Below are 22,327 nucleotides of genomic sequence, written 5' to 3'. Positions count from 1 at the left end.
TGCTCCCCGATTATCGGTATCTGTATCGGTCAGGCTCTTGTGACAATACAATCATTGTTCTTGGTTTCACATTGTAGTCTCCAAACCTGGCATGAACTAGAGAAAGCAGTTCAGAAGCAAAAGCTGTTCATCCTGGAGGAGTTGTAAAACTTGTTTCCTGTAAAGTGCATTAACTAATTAAAAGGCTACAGTAAGTCTTCTCAAGGTTAACAAAGCCAAATGGGTATCCACAAAATACTGACAATCAGTGGAGAGGTAGTCAGAAATGTACACATCCACTTGTCTTTTTTCAATCAGTTAGCAATGAAAACATCTAATGGATAAGTAATTGATTTAATGAACCTCATGTGTTAAACTAAATGATTAATCAAATAACATTGTTTCAGGTGAAGGGTGTGAATATTTTTAGGTACAACTATGTATTGATACATTTGGTTTATGTTTGAATGTTGCAAAAAGCAAAATGTGCATCTGCACATATTATATACACATTTAATATACATAAACACACAGTGCCTATAGAAAGTCTACACCCCTTTCAAAATGTTCACTTTTGTTGCCTTATAGCCTGGAATAAAAAATAAATAAAACTGAAATAGCTTGGTTGAATTTTCTACCCCCTTTGTAATAGTAACCCTAAATTAGCTCAACTATAAGCAAATATCATAGATCATAGATCAGGCTTTCCCTACAAACTGACCTTTTATGCCTGCTCAATGTGTGCATGTGACAACAATATCCCAAGCTCTCCTCAAATCTGAGCTGTATGTCACTCATGAAAGCCCACCTTGAATCCCATTTGAAGTATGCAAAAACACTCAGGACATTCTACATTCTTATTGGCCTAAATTCAAAGAGTTATATTTGGCACAAACCCAACACAGTGCATCACCCAAATAACATCCCTACTGTGAAGCATGGTGGTGGCAACATCATGTTATATGGGGATGTTTCTCATCAATATTGTCTGGGGCGCTTATAACAGGGATAATGAATGGCGCAAAGTACAGAAAAGTCTTTGACAAAAACCTGCTGCCCTCTGCAAAAGAAAGCTAAAACTGGGACTTACCCAATTATGGTATTTCAATTTTGTTATTTTAGTATATACTTCTTTTAACAATAGCAATTTTTCTATGAGTAAGATGTGTAGATAAGTGGAAAAAACCTCATTTAAATGCATGAAACTCTGAGGCACTGACGCAACAAAATGCTAATCGTAATAACTATGTCACAAAGCTGGGAGGAAATGACAGCTGGAAAACATTTCAGAACCCATTTAGAGTCCTGTCAACCCCATAAAACACCACTGGAGTGTACTGGAACAGTAAACTTGCATAGTAAAACATGGAATTTCCCAAACTGATACACAAGCATGAGTAAGCAAAAATGCGAAACAGTTGCCCTTTATTACTTAATGCTGCTGGCACAATGATCTTTATAATTTACATCAATGTGGGCTGTTCTGTATAGTTCTTTTATATAATAGTTTAAAGAGAGAATAGTCGGTGTGTTAATATACTGTTTTATAAATTATAATCTTGATACATCTAGAATTAAATTTGCCTGTAGGGAAAAAGCATGAGTTACCCACAAGCAACACAACACGAACAGCTTCCTAGTTCACATTTTTTATTTTCCTTTTTAGAATAATTCATTATGATGTGGTGTACAGTGTTATACTGTAGTGTTCACACACACAATCACAGGTATGTGCCCATTTATTAAAAATGATAAAATGTAATGACTTCAAACAAACCAAAGTTTTGGTTCACACTGCATTTAAAAAAGACTGAATGCAGTAAACTGAAAATTATAATCAAATTGGATGTGTATTGGATACATTAATGATGTTGCAAATCCCAATTCGAAGTTGTGAAAACTACGATCTGTTTTCCCAGTAGGATATTTTTTGCATGTCTAGAGGTTTCTTTCTTTGAAAACTTTATCTTATGGTCAGAAAATATTTTGCTGTCATTATATACGTGGATTTCAAATGTGTACGTTATGCCCTGCTTCACTGTAAGAACATAAGGGCCACAATTAATAATCCCCTCTTCTCTATAAACTGGTCTGGATGAACTATTCATTAGCATCTTCTGGTGAAGTGTAATTTAACAAAGGATTTGATTTGCATTTATTATTCAGAGTGCAAGGTGGTTTTCACAGTCAGCCAGTTTCAGAGCAATGGCTTTGACCAGAAACTCCCTGGTAACAAACCCTTATCTTGAAACCTTGCGTCCATGTAGTATTTAAACTCTGCTATAAAAACAAAAATCAAGAATAGATTAAATGTATATCAAAATAGACCTTATATTCTGCTTTCCTGTTTTGATTATATTTAATAATTCTATCATAATGGTACCATGCTAATATACCAAATCTGTTGGGTGTGAGATAAAATATACATATATATTTTTTTTTAATTGGCAAAAACAAATGTAAGGGAAACTTGAAACTGTCCTCTCTGAAAGTGTACCAGGGATTTGGTAATATAGGTTCCCTACACAATCCATATACACAAAGTCAAAGTGATCACTGCAAATGAAGGAGATGGCTGTGTTCTCAGCTTCACACACTGCACTGCTTCCACAGTGTGTTAGTTTCAGTTTTATTTTTGTGTAGTCCAGATTAGTGCTTTAAGGCATCAGTGGTGTGTTTAATGATCCCTGCTATAATTATTGCTGAACTCCATAAGAGCTTTAATAAAATAATGTTCTATGGATTGTATATGTGTGGTAAACCATTGTTAGTTTATGCAAAAGTACTTAATTTATCAAGTTATAGCAGAAGCATATGTGAATGGATTTAGAAAGCAAGAGCCACCTGGTGTTTTATACCATTTTCACACCTGCATTTACTTTAGCAACTCCATTGCTGCATCCTTTAAGCACGTGAAAGTTTAATGTTTACCAAAGATAAGCCGTCAGCCTCGTGTTTTACTAGTAATAACGGAAAAGATTCAGTTGCTATGGTGTTGTTGAATAGCCAGCATCCCAGTCATTTGGGATGGCAGAGAGAAGCAAGTGCGTAAAGTAAACAAGGCACAGGACGTGTAAGCTCATATTATTTGCTGCCTAATTGGAAGAGAATATTGCTTCACCTGTTTTGTCCCAGGCGGTTGTTTAAAGAGTGAGAGATGCATTTTATCCCTGAGTTTTGAATAGACTTCTATGCATGTGGTAGCTAATATGTTTTGTGGAACTATTATTACATGTCCTAGACTTTCACAAAACATTTTTCACTTGTGCATAATAAAGTAGCCCCTTATGCAAGCTACCCCTGTTAAACTTCACCATAGGAGTATTGATCTTTTAAGTTGGTTTTACCATAGTTTTGCAGTGTTTCCTGCAGTTTGAACATGCCTACACTGTGCTTTACTACACTAGACCATGACTGAACCATGCTGTAATATAGTGCACATTTACAAACATTTACTATGGTATATGATGCATTTCCTATAGTCCAGTGTTGTAAAGTATGGTGAAGGCTTGTTGAACCTGTAGGAAATCACTACAAGTGCATTGTATAACTTTAAACCATGTTAAAAGATGTAAACACCCTACGGTAAATTTACCATGCTAAACTTGTATAAAGGTTTAAATTAATAAAATACACTACTGGTCAAAAGTTTTAGAACACCTGTATTTTTCCATTTTTTCTTTCTACAATGAAAATCAAATATTTTTCAGACAGTTCTTCCCAACACTCTTGCAAACGTTTCCACAAATGTGTTGCACTAGTAGGTTGCTTTTTCTTTCACCCTTCTGTCCAGTTCATCCCATGTTTTGGGTCATTATCTTGCTGTAGGATGAACCCCTGACCAACTAGGTGTATACCAGAGGGTATTGCATGGTGCTGCAAAATGCTGTGGTAGCCGTTCTGGTTCAGGGTGCCACTCACTCTGTGCAAGTCGCCGACTCTGGATCCAGCAAAAGAGCCCCAGACCATCACCTCCTCCATGTTTGACAGTTGGTGTCACATACTGAGGAACCATCCTTTCGCTAACTCGATGGCGTAGAAAAACCCTGCATGATGAATTCATAGAGACTGAGGGAACTGAACCTTTTCACCCTGGAACAGAGAAGACTACATGGGTACATGACTTGATTCAAGTCTTCAAAATCATGAAAGGCATCGACCACATCAAACCAGAGGAGCTTTTCCAGGTCAGCAGGGACACACGCACCCGGGGACACAAATGGAAATTGGGCTTCAAGGCATTCAAGACGGACCAGCGATGTGGTTGAAACTGAAATTTGGGAACATTTAAAAATAGACTGGATAGGATCCTTGGATCACTTAGTTATTAATGAACACCAAATGAGTATGTGGGGTCGAATGGCCTCCTCTCATTTGTAAACTTTATGTAACTGAAGATTTCAATTTTTGATTCATTGGTCCATAAGACCTTCTTCCAGTCTTCAGTAGTCCACTGGCAGTGCTTCATGGCTCAGGCACGCCTCTTTTTCTTATTTTGCCATTTTAGCAATGGCTTTCTTACTGCCACTCAACCTGTCAAACCTGCAGCTCAAAGTCTTCTTGCATATTTCGACCAAGCTGTTGTCCTGTGAGCCGCCTATGATGCAAGCTGTTGACTCTCAGAAACTTGTCTTCTGATTCTATTGTGGCTTTGGGTCTGCCAGACCTCTTCGTGTCAGAGTTTCATCCAGTTTCCAAGTGCCTTTGATGGTGTAAGAAACGACTTAAATTTCAATAACAACTGGAAAACTGGGGGTGTTCTAAAACTTTTGATTGTAGTGTATATGTAAATTGTACAAAATGAAATCAAATTAAACAAATCAAATTCCAATGCTAAGATTACCTGAAGTTGCCTGCAGATTATTACATGTCAGGCTATTCTCCTGTGTTTATTTTAGTCTCAAGTATTGATACTGTAATCCACAAAATATTGTTATTGCTTATATTTAATTTTATATAATAATATGGCATATTCTTGACCAGTAGTTTACTGTGACTGCTTTCTTTAAATAATAGCACTCTGCAAGCTAAAGGCTCCCCCTGCAATCATAAATAACATACTTTGGCTGCAGCATATGGAAATCTTAGCATTTATGCATTCCTAATGTATTTATATAGGTTGAGGTATTTTCAAGTAAGTGATTTAATTACATTTGCAAAGTGGATGAGTTTGTTCCATTGGGCTTTGGCTGCGTCAGGTCTTTCAGTATGTGGCCTATCAGGAGAAAAAAATTGCCTTTCAATTAGTGGAATTGCTTTTTCTTGGTTTGCGTCCACAGATTCTGGGACTTTTCCAAGCCTGAGTCACTTCTGGAGACCGTGGAACATCACACCGAGTTTGTGTGTGGGCTGGATTTCAACCTGCATATTCCCAATCAGGTACTGCTATAAATCTGTCTCTGTCTTTATCTTGTCTTATACATGGGTCTATGACAATTTGCCTCACAGCATATGGCCCCAATTATAATTGACTATTGACACCAAGATTGTTCTTTCTGACCAGATTTGTTTTTCTTTTGTATCCTCTCTTAACCCCAAATGATTCATAACCACAAAGGTGCATCATATTTTTGTCATCTTTCTTTTCTCTGATATTTTACAATTTTTATATTTAGCAGACACCTGTATCCAAAACCGCAAGACATTGTTTGGATGTGTGTTTAAGAACATTAAAAAAAGGAATTGAAATCGGCATCTAGCTGAGTGCTGGTTAGGAACGGCTTAGCCTTGTCCTTTAAGATCATCAGTCAGTCTTCTCTTTAGCTGTTTTCTTCTTTCGCCCTCAGCTACTTTATTTTTATTGGAGCTAGCAGCTTTTTCCTCTATCCGTCTACTGTGATCTGTACTCCATAAAGTAAAATTACTTTTCTTGCAGTTTCCCTACTACAACATCCTTCCTTAGTTATGGATACCTCCTATATTAAAAAATAATAATAATTAATAATATTTTATCATCTTTGGAGCCAGTGCAATCATAGAATCCTATAAGGGATGATAGACTAATCAAAGTTATTGCGGTAAAATAGCAGTAAAACATCCACTGTTTTATTTCCTTTTCAAATGAATAAATCAAGTTTTGCAAAAGCCAGTGGTTCATATGTAATTTTCCTTTCTCAGAAGGTTTTCTGTAAAATTAACAGGTCACATAAAGGGTATTTATATCAGATGCAATGTCTCAGGGTTATTTAATGCATTCTGTAAATTCTGTTGGCCATATATTTTCTGTTTTAGACATTGGAGCCGTAAATGCAATTATGACACCACAGCCTGTTATGCATAAGACATAGGTATGGTTAAAATAGCTTTTAACATTTCAATACTTAAAAAAAATACATTTGTCATGTCTGGTTTTTTTTGGGGGGGGGTGAAGAAATAGTGCATTTAACCTATGATTTGAGGTATTTTTCAATACAAAAAATTAGGAAGCTGTAATAAATTAGGAAACAAAACAAGTGTGCAGCTGGTTTAATTGTAATGGGCTTAACCCATTGAAGTTCCATATTAAAGCAATTGTCAGGCTAGCATTTTCAGTCCCTTTTATTGCATTGATCTCGTGTTTCCTTAATAAAAGGTTTTTCAGACATCCAGTGACTCTGTGCCTGGAAACCTAGTAAACCCTGACACATATGAGTGGCTATGACGCCGGTTCGACAGGTGTACAGTTAAACAGCTGTCAATATCGCATGGGATAAAAGGCACCTAACAATGCCAGGCAGAAAAACACAACCCTGTTCTGAGAATACACTCTGGTGATGGTTACCACGGTGTGGATATGCACAAATTATTAGATGCTACCAATTCAAAAGTACAGCAAACATGACAATTGATACGCTTTGTGCGAAGATAATAAGGCAATCGTCTCTGGTATCTGGAGGCTGCTTTTCTCGCAAAACAATAAACGGGCTATATATGTTGTTTCAATGATCTCCATCAAGTTTGAATGATGGCCTCTGGAGTGCCATGAAAGGGTTTGTAGGCCTGGGGAAAGAGTCAATGGTGATGAATTGGAGACAGCAGCTATAGCTAAGCGAATTAAATCAGTTAATGGGTCAATGCAGTAGCTTTAATGAATTAATGGAGTGAGTGGCATGGTACATTGTGGGGGGGAGAAAAAATACGAACTATTGCCTTGTACATATTTCTTTTTTTAAAACTTGCACTGGGAACAATTCTTCTCATTAAAGAAGTAATCTATAAATAATAACTAATTAACAAACCAGTATAAAACAGTTCCGAATTTGTCAAAAAAACAAAAAAAATACCATTGATAAGATTAAAAAAAACAACATCAACACCAATATGAAGGCAGATGCTGGATTTGTCCAAGCTGAGTAAAACTGCCAGAATAAGTAAGAAATCTTAAACACCACAGGGTGAGAGACATAATAATTAAATGAAAGCACAGTCACATGAAGAATCATTCTTATGCTGAATGGGAAAAATAAAATCTTCATGATAAAATAGCCGGTACCGATGCACTCTTGATTGTGACGAGGGAATGGCTATAGTACTAAACTTGTAGGAGCAGCATGCAGTACCTGCAGTGGAAAGGATTCATTTCCAGTACAGAGAAGATTTTACCATCCGCCAAAAGCCATTTGTATAGTGATCTTGAAAACCATGTTCTTCTACAAAGCATCTTGAGAGTCCTACATACAAATTTCGCTTGGTAATGGCTTTACCTCCTTGCATTAGCAGAAAAGAATAAGTCTAAGCAAATGGTTCACAGTATGATTTGATTTTTAAATTGATCAAGATAAGTTCAACCTATCTTCCATCCACCAGTGTTACAAAACTGTTACGAATTGCACATCAGATAATATCTATATATAAACTGTAATGCATAGGCCTAAACAATGCCCAGCGACAGAGCAGCACAGGTTATGGGGAAGGCTGGATGGAGACCCTGTCTGCGATGAGGCTACATCACTCTGCACCCACGTCACCACTCTGTCCTCAATATCTTTGTTTCTTTGGCACCGTGTCTCATTTATCATTTATTTATTGAACTCTTTGTGATTATTTTTTCAAGCTTAATTGTTCATTTCTTGTAATATTTTGTAGTTTCCCAAACTCTTTAAAACAGTTTGATATTTCAAAAGAATACCAGATGTTTTGCAGCAAGTAAAAGATAAACATGCTTGTTCAAGTTTTTCTGTTTGTCATACATCTTTGTTTGTTCTTTTGTTTCTCTTGTGTGTTTGTTTGAAGCCACTGACAGAGAGCTGAATATCCTCTCTGCCAGCATATGACACACAATGTGTACCATTTGCTGCAGCTGCCTTTCTTGCCAACAGGCAACTTTAATGTTCTTTATTCACTGAACTTCATTAATAGCTTTTTGATTTATTGTAATTTTCAATTCTTTCTGCTTCTCTGAAAATTGTAGAACAAAAGAGGCACCTTATACAAATAATTTGAAATGCAGCATGTGTATAAGGAATTAAATAGGCAATGAAGCTTCCAAATGTGTCTGTTAAATTAAAAGCCAATCAAGACATAGGGGTGGTTAATGTGTTCACTTTGACACAAGTGGTACTACATTTAACTCACTTTAATGTGAGACATTGGAAGATTTATTACCAGCCAGCCATTTTTGTGTTCGAGTTTAATGAGTGAGTATATAGTTTAAGGATGAGATTATCCATATTGGAAGAGAAGGAATACTTACTTCTTAAGCTGTACAGTTCACATTTCATACCATTTTATATTTGTTAACACAACAGGCAGTCCCTCTTCATGATTCTCGTTGTCTTTACAGATAATTATAATGCCTAGTAAGCTAATCTAGAAAAACAACACATATTTGGTGACAAAGGGGTTTAGACAAAGCTTTGGAGGCATCCTTCACAGTGGAAAGAAAAATGGATATTGTGCTCTGCCACATGGTTTTTACTATTTTTAAATATATTGTTAGAATACTATAATATTTAATTTGGCGAAAAATATATATTCATATTTCTACCAGTGCAAAACCACTGGTCTTTTAATGTCAAAAAGTGGGTGTGGAGTAAGTGGTGTTAAAACGAGCCTACACTTTTAACATCATGGTTGGGTTGTCTGCCGTCTCTCTCCTGATAGATTAATGTTGCCTCTAGGTCAGTGAGAGGAAGTGCTCAAGCTGAGATTGGAAAACGGTTTGGATAGCAAAATACAATCTGTGAACATCATTCTAAATACAATGTGGAGCCTTTTCAAGCTAAGGTTTAATTTCATAATGGTGGAAAAGCACCTGGCTTAGATCATTACAAATACATACTGTCTGCATCTCAACAGCTGTTATCTTTTCCAATAAATAAATGTTCCCTTTCTTCTCGCTGTCTACCATATAATAAAATCACATGCTGACGTTCCTTTTTCATTCAATAATGATCTGAAATACATATTTCTAAGCGATACACCTTAAATGTATTTTACCGATCAGTAAAAATATGTAGTTTGATTAATTATATGAAGAAATTTACATATGTTACTAGCGAAAATCATAGTATCTCCATTATATACTTTTGAGATACTCTTAAGTGACCTGTACCGCCGTTTTATATACAGTCTACGTATGATGTGTTACAAATTCAGAGTGTAGTCACTGAGCCACCACTATCCTTTTTAAATGTATTAATTCATATTATAGTATGTAGTATTGTATTTTAGAACTGCAGAAATGTTTGTTTGACATAGACAAGATCCTGTGCTCAGGCTATATTTTTTATTTTTAAATCTAATCGTCAGGAAAATACTTACACTGCATTGCACTTATAAAAGGATGTGAATGCAAATCTAGAATGTATATAACAGGAAAAACATTTTTCCCTCGCAGTTATTGGCAGTAATACCTTTTATGTCTTGTAATATTTTAAGGTAATGCACTGCTGATTTTAATGTGGTTCATTTGCAGGTCGTAGACTGTGCTTGGGATGAGACCATAAAAATATATACACCTCCGTGCCTATCCGCCCTTCATCAGAGTGGACCATAGACAAGAGAGAATTATTTTTCATAGCTGAAGAGGAAAGACTCGATTCAGATGATTTGTACGTGCTATGGTCAGCGCTCCGCATCAGTCTTCATCATCGTGTTATGAGATGCCCTGCAGATGAGCTTCAGCCCAACAGATGGGGTCTGAAATACAGGACTCCATATTTCCATATCGTGTGGTGCATGCAGTTTATATCTGTAGCAATACAGTTGTGATCACTGGGTTGCTTGTGTGCAGTACTGAGTGCAGTAAATACAATCGTGCACAATACACCCCACTACAAATTAGCGAACAAGTACAGCCATAGTAGAGAGAGGCTATACCTATGACTTTCATAACTAAAGGCATGAGGGAATCTCTGGGGAATCTGAATATACATTAAATAGAAATGTTACAATGTGTGCATCATTCAGCGGTTCTGACTACTTTTAATTATATGGACTGGTCAGGGTTGTGGTCAATTTCCCATAGCTCAGTGAAGAAAATTATTTGTAAACTTGCTGGTAATGCCCCTGATTTTAAAGGTCTGCCATGCCAGCTAATGTGACGATCATCGAACTTGTATTCATTGACTGAATTTGAATCTTGTTTGTTGATTTAAAGTGTTATTATGAGAAAGCACATTTTACTGAAAGAGCTATTAATGCATTAAAATAATTTTACCAAGCCATGTTGTTGCTTACTGTATATGGAGATCCTTCACTTATCATTTAGGTAATGTATTGTACTTACTTTGAGCACAGAATGTGAGACAGCACTGATTTTAAAGGTTTAAAGGTGTCATTCATATTTATATTGATACTTCAGATATCTCTTATAAATACAATAATTTAAGTTAACATACTCTGACTTATTTGTCTAATCTTTATATTTAATGTTAATTATAAATCCACCAGATATACTCATTGTGTGTGAATCTTTTGCATCTCCAGATAATTGGCATAGCAATTTAAAAATACCAGTAGTGTTTCCTCTGTCTTAAATTTACCAAGCAAAAACAACTGTTGCATCCAAATGCCACTTTAACTGTGGAAAACATGCCATTTTAGGTGCTTGGATAGATGACTTTTTGTTTTGTAGCATGTTTCTTAGGATAATAGTAAAGTGACATACAAACATGAATACAGTACACCAAGTTGATTTGAGAGCATACCTATATGATTGGTAGCCTATACTGATAGTCTTGGAAATTGTCCATAGCTTTCTACCAGATAGCCTTGTCAAATACCTTTTTGCAGGTCCATGTCCAGAAGTTTACCTGAAAAGAAAACTGTGCCTTTACCAACTGACACCTTAAAAAATGTGAAAGCAAATGTGCATTTTAACTGTAGTTAATCATTTTACAAGTATATTTAAGAACATGGTTGTAATATGTTTTATGAAATGGAAAAGTATTTGACTATTATATTTAAATATATAATTATATATAACTTTAATTTCCCACCATTAAAATAACAGGTATTTTGCGGCAGAAATGAAGATGTAAAGTTTCATATTTGCACTGGCAGATATTATAAGTGCACTTTCTATCTTCCCGTCCTCTAACTTTTTAATTATTAGTATTAGTACACGTGCTACAGACTTGTCGTCGTGCATTTTAATTAAGTTTGGCATGTAAATATTGTCAACTGAAAACCAATAAAGTACATCGATAGGAAAGATGTATGTCATTACGCACAGGGGCTAATAGCGGTGCAATGGAGACTGCAATCTAGATTAAAAGATCGGCGTAAATGCCCTCCGCGGAAGGTGTGCGTAATGGAGAGGGGGAGCTTTGTGAAAGTGCACCGTGTATCCAGCATATCAGTCCTGGTTGAGAGGGTGCTCGCGTAATGCATAGGGTAAGAAAGCGAGAGACCGTTATACAAATCTAAAAATCACTCCCACATCATTAAATAAATGAATAGCGCGGGTTCACCTCCAGAACCAAATGCGTCAGCAGCTCACAGCTTTTTTTTTTCCTTCCCTTTGGACGTTGCCACTGTAGCGGTGGGCAATCTCAAAATAAGAGGTCCTGCTGGCCAATTGATTTTTTTTCTGACATAAATAAATGTGACAATGTAGTGGTTTGCCCCTGGGTGTATGCATTGTACAAGTAACTGGCTGGACCATCAGGACACTCCGCAATTGTGCTTCGCTCTCATCTGGAATAAGAGAACTAGTCTGCAGGGAATCATGGAAGTTTGCAAAGGACGATTACTGGGCATTTCAGTGGCTGTTGCGCATGGATTTTTCTCTGGATCTTTAAATATCTTATTAAAATTTCTGATAACAACTTACCACTTCAACTACCTCACTCTCATCCAGTGCCTGACAAGCACCACTGCAGCGCTAACCCTGGAGACCCTGAGGAGACTGGGGAAGGTGGATGTGCCTCCCTATAGCCTGCATTTGGCCAAAGTGTTTGCCAGTGTAACAGTTTTATCCACGCTGCAGTCGACACTAACCCTGTGGTCGCTGCGGGGGCTCAGCCTCCCCATGTATGTGGTTTTCAAACGCTGTCTGCCTCTGGTCACTCTGGTCATCGGAGTGTGTGTCCTGAAGAATGGCATGCCGTCTGTCGGAGTGATAGCTGCGGTGCTCATCACTACTGGAGGAGCTGCGTTAGCAGGTAGCTTTCTTCTTCTTCTTCTTCTTCTTCTTCTTCTTCTTCTTCTTCTTCGAAACAAGTTATTTTGAACGGGCTTTTTAAATTAGTATATTCTAAAACAGCTGTCTGACTTAGTGCGTCTTTGGTATAGGTAGTCAAACAAATGTCAAGCAATAGGTTATGTAGTGTATGCTGCATGCTAAAATACTCAAATGTAGACAACTATTTTGAGACGTTTTGCTCCCCCCCCCCCTCTAAAGTATGTATGTGTGTGTGTGTGTATATATATATATATATATATATATATATATATATATATATAGTATTTTATTATACCACGAATTAACCACAAGAAACAGGCTCTGTTTGGAACAATGTTCTGTTTCAAGTATTATTATGAAGTTTTGCACAACAGAGTTAGCCTATTTTAAAGAAAAGTACCATGAACTACATACTGTACATACTATTTGTTTAAATGATATGTTTTGAAGTCACTGAAATTAAGAAGGCACCAGCATAATTTAGATAGCACTTTAACGCAATATATATTCCTTAAATATGTACTTCAACCCCATGCTTAGTGGTGTGCTTTCACTTGCTTAACAGTTTGCAAGGTATGTTACACAATCAGTGCCTTTGAAAATGTGTATGAATGTTTAAAGTGTACCATACAGTTAACATGAACACAAATGTGAATCATTTGCGTAATTGTGCTTGTGGCGCACACCTTGCTTTGTTTCCGCAGGAGCTGGCGATCTGACCGGAGATCCCTTCGGCTACGTGACGGGGGTTCTTGCGGTCATCATCCATGCGTCATACCTTGTGATTATTCAGAAGACCAGCGCAGACAGTGACTATGGGCCATTGACCGCCCAGTATGCTATTGCTGTCACTGCCTCCCCGATACTGTTTGTCTGTTCATTTGCTAGTCTGGACTCTATTAATGCATGGACTTATCCTGGATGGACAAACCCTTTCATAACCTGCACTTTCTGTGCCTGTATCCTTATAGGCTGTGCAATGAACTTCACCACCCTCCACTGTACTTACATTAACTCTGCAGTCACTACCAGTTTTGTGGGGGTGGTTAAAAGTGTTGCCACCATCACAGTGGGAATGTTAGCCTTCAGTGATGTGGAACCTACACAGTTGTTCATCGCAGGGGTGGTGGTTAACACTTTGGGGTCCATAATCTATTGTATAGTCAAGTATTTTGAGACAAGAAAGAAGAGTAAATACCAAGACTTGGAGGAATCTTCAAAAGATGAAGAGCTACCAGGGGAACTGTACAAAGGTGAGGAACCAAAAGAAAATGGGCACTTAGAGATTGTGCCCAATGGAACTCTGGTCGGTCCCATTGACGGGAATGGCACAATGGAGTCCATTGAAATGCAAGCGCAAACCAACCCCCCCGAGGCAGAGGCAAAGAGTCTGTCTCTGAGTGACAGTTATGTAGGGGTGTGGAGATCCATACGGAACTTGAAGTTCATGAAGAAAGATACATTAATTGAAAATGAAGAATTGCAAAGTCCCTAATAAGAAATCCATCAAATGTGGAGAGAAAAAATAAATAAATAAATAAAATAAAACGCATGATCTGGTATGATCAGTATTGCATTGACCAGTAATGAATATAACTTTGTTTTACATAAGGGAACAGCACTTTCCTACATTCAAAAGAGTCTAAAAATATTTTGTTTTGCTGTTTGTAGAATGGTTGAAAGAACTCATGATATTTTTGTATAAGTCTTAAGGCATAAAAAGCCAATCAAATTATTTAATTGTGAATAAGAACATAGATGAAAAAATAAAACAGCAAGTTAATAAAAAACGTTTTCTTTTGTGATGGAATTTTCCATTTTTAAATACTAAGTTGTTTTTATCATTCTATAATTTTATCAGTATTAAACAGATTTCATATTCTACATATAGGTCATATAAAGGAAAATAAAATGCAGTGACACCTTCAGATCAATATGTTTCTCTAAACTATTTTTATTTTGCATGTCCAAATGTAAAAGTCTGTGGTTAATATGTAGTATAGTCAGAAATTGCAATATGTGACAATAATTATTAAAATATTATGGGTGCCTATTAGCATGCATAATCCAAACTAAATTTGATCTGTTATGATATGGGAAAGTGCTACTGTGATGTCTCTCTCATACCTAATGTATTGTATGTTTGTTCTAGGACTGTCAGGTAAATTCTCCATATACTGCCTTTAAGTACTGATTATAAAGTAGTTTGTCCTGAAAAATGGGACTGATGGACAGCATTTCAGGGTTTCTTCCAGAATGTCTCCAAGCCCTCCTATATTCCTATCTGAATATCTGCAGTTACTCAAGTACAATTTGGTATTTTAATACTTCTCTTGAACGGGAACCTTTCAAAGAGAGGAGCAGCACAGCTCCACGGAGGACTAACATGTTTCCTTTAAACATAAACTAATTTAGTCTGTTATTTAATTTTCCGGTCTCTGGTATAATACATACAGCTGTACAAAATGTCTTTTGTATCTTTAAATTGTGTTATTATTTTCATTTCATTGTATTGTAAATCTGTTTTTATGATGTTAAAATGAAGGGTGGTGTTCTAATACATTCTTGGAATGCGAGTAGTAGAGTGTTAGTAATATGTGAGAGTGAGAAATGCTTACAGATAATTGGGGGTGTGTGTAAGTGAAATGTGATGGCTTGGAGAAACAGGAATCTGGTGGGAAAAGGGATTCAGCTTCCTTGACGCAATATTTAAGCCAATTTTACACTAGTGTGGTTTAAACAGGTACAGCCTATCCAGGTGAGGACTTGGTGTTCAGCAGGTCTGTTACAAGCTTTCAAGCTACTGTTTCAAGCTACAGGTAAGGTCAAAGTCACTGAAGGAATTACATGGTGGGCTGCCCTTGACCCAGGACCGGAGGCGTAGCCAGGATTTCTATGACCCATGAAAGAAAACCTGCATGGACCCCACCGATATGATGTGCAGTGTGCAGTGTATAGTGTGCTCTCCCTCTCAGGGCACTGAATCGTCACCACCTTTCACTCCTTTACCACGCCACTGCCCAGGGCAACCCACATTCTACCTGTGTATGTGCTGTTACACTTCCAAAAATCATAGCCTGGGTTGGTGTAGTAGTGTGAAAGGAGACAGAGGTATTAAGGAGTGTAGTAACCAAATTAATTGTAAATTGAAGTCCTTATGAGATCCCACCCACTCCTTTCATGCCCTTCCTGTTTGCTCACTGCTCATATTTGGCACCTATCAAACAGGGCTGATAACATCCTGTTCTAAACATCATAGTTTTTCTTATGTATTACTGTTGTTAGTTTCAGGATTAATGGCAGGAAGCAGTGAACTGGTCCAGAGAGAAAGAGTTAAATTTGATCTAAACATGTCTTGTTTCAGTTAAAAAAAAGGACCACTCTCATCTGGCTCCAACCATTCAAAATCCTCATCCAAGCATCTCCTTGTCTGACAGTTGCACCCCTATCTATTTTCTAATCTGTTGCTTTTATTGAAACTAATCTCTTCTCCAACAATTTGCTGCCTTGTTTCCAACTATTATTTTACTTATTTATTAAACATAATTTTCCATTTTCACAGCATCTTAAATGGAAGATAATTGAAGTGTTCTATAGTGTTAAAAAACAAAACAAAAGAAGGACAGGTTTGATATTTAGAATTCACTGAAAGTGAATGGCTTTGTATCCATCGGCAGTTTTGGGGATTGTGGACTCAGTGATGTTACCCTGTACTATGTCTCTAGAGATGGTAGTTGAACAAGTTATCCCCTTTACCCCTTTTAATCTGTATCCTCTGTTTCTTGTTAGATGATTTATAATCCACATACTTTACTTACCATGGGAATTTTACTTACCATTACAATTTGGGAATTACCTTCTCACATGAAACATTATATTTTAAAAATCATATTAGAACTTAGATTGAATGCTTTACTGGTGTCAATTTTGTCAAGGAATTCTACCATTTCTGTGATATATTTATTTTAGTACACTTTTTAATGTATGTTGGAAGGAATGTGTAAGTGCCTTTTGAATCATATCGCTATTGTCTTTAATTTAATCTCAACAGATGCAGTTGGTTTGTTTGTTTTAAGGGTTCGAAGCCCCTGTATCATTTCAGGTTGTTATTTTGAGATCAGCCAATACTGAGAGGAAAATCAACACTGACACATACAACCACACTGGTAAACTTACAGGATTATAAACCCAATAAAGGTTTTATTAAACAAAATATTGTATTTTTTAATTATTAGCTAAATGTATAGAAAATAAAAGATATCATGGTGATAAAAATGAGTATGGCCTCATTTGAGGGAATGTATTATAGTTGAACAAAGATCACAGCTGTTTCGGATCCATGCATAAACTCCAGGAAATTTAAACAATAATAATAATAATAATTAGGTGGAAATGTATTTTAATGGCAAATGTTCACATTTTTCTGTTGGTGCTTTTGTTTTTAAAACTTCCAGATTTACAATTTTTGTTTTTATAAAAGTATCAACAGTGGAACAGATTATATGAAGCATCTTCTCTGTGACTTTTGCTTTTGCCATTGATGATTCATTAGAGCCGTGATTAGATTTGCACATGAACACGCTAGTGAAGCTTTGAGAAATACATCAGTGACAGGAAAAGTAGCCAGATAATTGTCAGCAGCCTAATACATGACCATGAAATCAGTAGTGATTAATAATGCAATAATTGCAGTCAATGTTCTTTAAAGAAGTTACGCCAGGTAGAGAACACTGTCTTATTGTTTCTGTTAATTCCGTTATTTGAAGACATGATTTGAAATATTATTTCTATTCTTAAGATTTTACCTTTTGCTTTTGTTATGTTTGAATTATCAGGATTTAATGCTATATTTTATAAAGGTTCCCCTTGTTAGTTTGTGTTTTACATAATCACTTTCATAATGATGAGTGTGCAGACTGGTAAAGTATGCTTTTATGGATGAAGTTGTGACTTGAAAACTATTTTGAGTATGCAGTTTTTTGCACTGATAGTATCTGCTGTATAGTTTTCAATTGTTTAGTTTTTTTGTTAAACAAATATAATAGTAATTTGATCATATCAATAGCTGCCAATGTATAAGGTTAGTTAAAACAGAAAGCTATTCAGAAACAAGGTTTTAAATAAATATATCTGTTTTCTGGAGTTACAGTGAAAGGAGCTTTTCATTGATCTTTTATTTACCTCAAGTTGTCTGCTGAATTTGTGACATTTGTTACCCTCACACCAGCAGGTCTTAATAAAAAATATCCCCATGATCTTATACTACCTATTTAAAGTATATAAAGAAGGCTGGCAGTACCTAATATAGTTTTTATAAAGTCAAACCCTCTGAGTGCTTCAGTAAAATAGTAGCTGTTGGAGTTGGATAAACCTGCATGTCTTATCAAGAAAAAAAATCCCAATTCTTCATAACAAAGTGAAATCCAGAGGGATCTTAGAGAATTGAATAGATACTGAGATTTTTTCTTCTTATGCTACCTATAAGAAGCAGAACATAATTTAATAATAATAAAATAAAATCTTTTCCAAATCTATTTTTCACATTTGGATTCGAGGGGCCAGGAAGAGCTGTGATTGTTCTTGTTGAGCAAAATCTGTGGTTATTTATAATTTATTATTCATTTTCTGTCCGACAGAGGGCATCTTTTCCTTTGCTTAGTGTGGAAATATGATGGGGGGCTCTCTTGCCAGATGACTACAAAGTTTGATTGACTGACTCTCATATAATTTTTTCTTCAAAGTGCTTTTTAATAAAGATTAGTATCACCGAGCACATGCTGACTTGGGACTTTTCATACTAGCTCATGACAGCTCAATACATTTCCAGACTGCTGCTGATGTTTCCACCATCAAATACACTGTTGCCCACAGCAGTTTGTAACACCATTTAATCAACACTGATGCTTTCAAAAGTAAGTAAGTGTTTTTCTTGTCTTCTTCTTGATAATAATAAAGCATTTTGCACAAAAAATATTTGCTGTCATTTAATAATATGTAGGGAAGCTGTCTCTTTTCCTTTATGTTAAATATTGCATTTTAACTTCATCCAACAGCTCTACAGATGTTATCAATGAAACAGGACCAATTTAATTAACCCAAGGAATTACCAGTGCCAGGGACATATTCAGGGGATAAAAACCCAGGGAGACACAAAGACAAGTAACTTTACCCATACATAGTTAACACTGAATGGACATTTTTGTAACAATCTTTAAACTGTATAAGTCTGCCTTTGCTACATGGATGCTTCAGGCTAGATATGGATTGAATACAGACAGACAAGTGAAACAGGCAGAGGACTCTCCATTCATGTTAAACATGAGGAACTGTTATTCACTAATCACATAAACATATAAAGTGAAAAACTGGCTCAGCAGACCACTATACAAATAATCACTTCCAAAGTATAAATATTGACTGTAGCAATATTTAATGTCTCCTTCCGCCCAGGTTCTACTGCTGCTTCTATCAACTTTTTTCATATTGAAGACTACCAAAATGCACATATTTACCATAATATATATTAAAAACAATATGTTCTGAAGAGTGCTTCATATTAGGCACTTGACAAACACAGGCATAAAAATAACTCATGGTCCACTGGAGAGCCGCATGGTAAACAATTGACAATAGGGGTAGTGATGGAAGTGGTTCTTGCAGAGCATGATGTTTTTACTCTTGTCTTTGGGATGCATGATAATCTGCCATGCCATTTGCCTCTTCAGGTCAAGATGGGAAAGCCAGGGCATCAAACGTGGTATCAATATGAGTCAAAAGGTATGAGTCCTTCTTTGTCACTGCTTTCAATCATCTGTAGTCCACACAAAAACACATCGATCTATCAATTTTCCTTCCCATGACAATGGGTGATGCTCAATGTCTGCTGACGACTTGATGGTGCTGCATTGGTACAGGTCCTGAAGGTTTTGTGGCACATCTGCTGCTAGAGGCACCTACTTTGCTCTATTGAGGTTCTTGCCAGGGGTCACTGTGGAAATAACACAAACGGTGGGCTCATAGATGGTGAGCTGGCAACCCTTGCAGATCTTGATCAGGCGTGCAGACAAATTTGAGATGCACACAGAAAAAAGGTGGGTTTTTAGGGTCAATAACGCTTTACCTACAGCTATCCCATCATGCTTCAGCTGTCCAGCGTCTGTAGGCTCCATCACTTACTAGGACTAAAAGGTAATGCTTGCAGGTTATAGCATCACTTAGTTAGGTAACAGCTAATGCTATGCTGACCATGGCTACCCTCGCAGTATCTTCCCAAGAGGCACTTCTTTTCCCCCAACCATCAGTCTTCTTTGCACTACAGCTAGCGCACATCCCTTCTGTTATAGTTGTACAATTAGCACTATTTCACAAGTGAGTTGTTTTTCTGGGGCAATTAAACAATAGCTGTGTGAGATTAAGTTGAGGTTTCTTATTCATATGATAGTTGTACTTGTTAAAGGGTCCTGAAGCAGATAAAACAATTATTTGAATTCAGTAATACTTGTGTGCAGAACTGAAACTGTGAATACATTTAAAATCTTTTTTAAAGGTAGTAAAATGGAGAAAAAATTGGAAACACAAGCAATTAAGTTTCTTCCCCTTGCTTATATTTCAAATTTAGTTTGACTATCGCTCAATATATTAGTAAAGGAAGACCAACATTTAAAATCACAAACCAAAAAGCAATCCACATTTTAGGGAGGAACAGTAACAGAGAGGGAGAAGGAGAGACACAAACCCTTCTCACATAAGGCATCTCATGAGTAGAACTGTAATTTACATTTGATATTATTATTATTATTATTATTATTATTATTATTATTATTATTATTATTATTAGTTGAAATGTGGAGCATAAGGCAATAAGAACTGTACTTCATCTGAGAGATCTTTAAAATTAAATATGAAAAGAGGGTTTATGCTTAAGAAATTGCTCCATCTACTGGATTAGTTCAAGACCACACAAAATATCCCTTTTATACTTATAATTGTCAACTTGAAAAGTATCTGTCTATGCAAATATACAAATGATAAAATAATATTATTAATAATTTGTATTTAAAAGGTTCCAAAGCTATACTCCATGGACAATTTGTAAGAAAAATATAAGTCCGCTTCTCTGTCTAGTTGTCAACAAAGCTTTATCACATTCTAATAATAAGTCAACTGTGAAGAAAAATCCTTTAAAAAATTACCACCAACAAGTATAGGAATACATGTGGAATACTAGGGTATACAAAATGTTTGAAGGAATTCCGAATGGAGAAAATAGAGTATTTATGGAGGAATACGAGGATTCTCCATTAAATTAGTATATCTACCTAAAAGACTGATAGAAATGTTTGTCAACATCTATGGCCATGTCACTGACACTGACAGAGACAGGGGATGTCATGTTAAATGGGCCAGGTGTCTTATATGCATTTATTATATCAGTAATCTCCTTAAAAAGGCTCAGGTTGGTAAAATTAGGCCAATAATACTAATTCCAGTGCAGGCAATTGTGCAAAATATCATGCAGGTTTCAGAATTCCCTCACAGAATACTCATCAATAGGCAAGATTTATTCCATCTTAATTTGATAGTAAATTCTTAATAATAAAGTATGTTTTAATGCATGTTTTTTATTTTGTAAGTATTGTTCTGACCAAAAGAGGGTGCCAGTTTCTTTCATTTGCACTTCTCAATGCCTTGTTAAGTATTGCATTCTAAGTACGGTGGTGTGCTGTAGGGTTTCTATAAAAAACTGAATAATAAACTAGTTGTTTGTTTTTCTTGGTTAATTTCAACAAATGAGTTGTGCACAAATGTACAACTTATTGTTTTATCAAAATAATCATGTTTTGGAGTCTTCCAGGGGATGGATTCACTTAGCTGGGGTTGCCTGAGAATCGCTGGACGTCTCAGTGACAGCTCAGTTGAGTAGAGAGCAGGTTCTTGGTATGGAGCAAGCTTAGTGACATTATGTACTAGTTCTGTGGCTAAATGATGTCATATAGATGGATAGAGTTGTTTTAGTTAGTTTTGTTTGTTCTGTTCTTGGCTATATAATATTTAATGTTGTCAGCAGTCCTACTGGACATCCAGTGCAGAACAAATATTGCTGTTCTACCCTTGAGCAAGGTGCTTTACCTAGATTGCTCCAGTAAAAAAACAATGGGTAATTGTATGTAGAAATAAAGTGATATATTGTAACAATTGTATGTTGCCCTGGAAAAGGGAAAATATAATAATAATATTAAAAATAGATTACATTATAGATTTTTTTCTAATATAAATACTATGAAGACGTAAAATAGAGAGCACAGGCAGCATTCAAACAATGGAGTATTTATTTATAATTTACCTACCAACCTAAAAAATGCATTTGAATAGTTACAGTAGGAGTTAGTGTGAAATCACTGTTTTAATATGCAAGCCTTTGTTTGCTCATTTCTGTGTTCCATCTTATTTACACATATTTATAAAGTAGTTTTTCAGCAAAGGGTTGGAGTTTGATTGTAAAAAATGATATATAAGATAGAAAAAATAATTCATAGTACGACTTAGGTAGAGTTTGTCATCCTGCATTTCTGGTTAAGCTGCCACATTAATACAATGTTTTCACATTCCTAGTAGAAGGTAACTTAATTTACCATTGTGTGTAACATGAAAGAGCAATTCACAAAAACAGGAAATCTGTTGTTCTATGAGCTTAAGATTTTGTTTTCTGTTTCTTTATTTTTGTCATGTGAGACTTAATCA

At 36.0% G+C, this 22,327-nt stretch overlaps 2 protein-coding genes across 3 annotated transcripts in view; both read left to right on the top strand.

Annotated features, from left to right (window-relative positions):
• The window catches only part of pex7 (peroxisomal biogenesis factor 7), a 35,405-nt gene extending 24,784 nt beyond the window's left edge, over positions 1 to 10,621 (top strand). Inside the window, exons 9-10 of one of the 2 annotated variants that reach the window (XM_066699709.1) lie at positions 5,259 to 5,358; positions 9,875 to 10,621. In XM_066699709.1, coding sequence (XP_066555806.1) covers positions 5,259 to 5,358; positions 9,875 to 9,955 — 181 coding nt within the window. In that variant the 3' untranslated portion in view covers positions 9,956 to 10,621. The remainder of the gene's footprint in view (positions 1 to 5,258; positions 5,359 to 9,874) is intronic. The other variant, XM_066699716.1, reaches the window with a different exon arrangement.
• Positions 10,622 to 11,952: 1,331 nt separating this feature from the next.
• slc35d3 (solute carrier family 35 member D3) lies at positions 11,953 to 16,770 on the top strand. The gene is made up of 2 exons (XM_066699695.1): positions 11,953 to 12,566; positions 13,291 to 16,770. Exons 1-2 carry the CDS (start codon positions 12,038 to 12,040, stop codon positions 14,079 to 14,081), a joined length of 1,320 nt encoding a protein of 439 aa, XP_066555792.1. The 5' UTR covers positions 11,953 to 12,037; the 3' UTR covers positions 14,082 to 16,770.
• Positions 16,771 to 22,327: the final 5,557 nt, after the last annotated feature.

This window comes from Amia ocellicauda, chromosome 1, assembly GCF_036373705.1.
Source record: "Amia ocellicauda isolate fAmiCal2 chromosome 1, fAmiCal2.hap1, whole genome shotgun sequence".
NCBI lineage: Eukaryota > Metazoa > Chordata > Actinopteri > Amiiformes > Amiidae > Amia > Amia ocellicauda.
This window is presented reverse-complemented; position numbering and strand designations above follow the sequence as displayed.

What these genes read in the sequence shown, in the direction of transcription:
- slc35d3 (XM_066699695.1), top strand. Translation starts at nt 12,038, where the DNA reads ATGCATTGTACAAGTAACTGGCTGGACCATCAGGACACTCCGCAATTG. An exon ending in TGGAGGAGCTGCGTTAGCAG is followed by an intron (nt 12,567 to 13,290) that starts GTAGCTTTCTTC and finishes TTGTTTCCGCAG; the next exon opens with GAGCTGGCGATCTGACCGGA.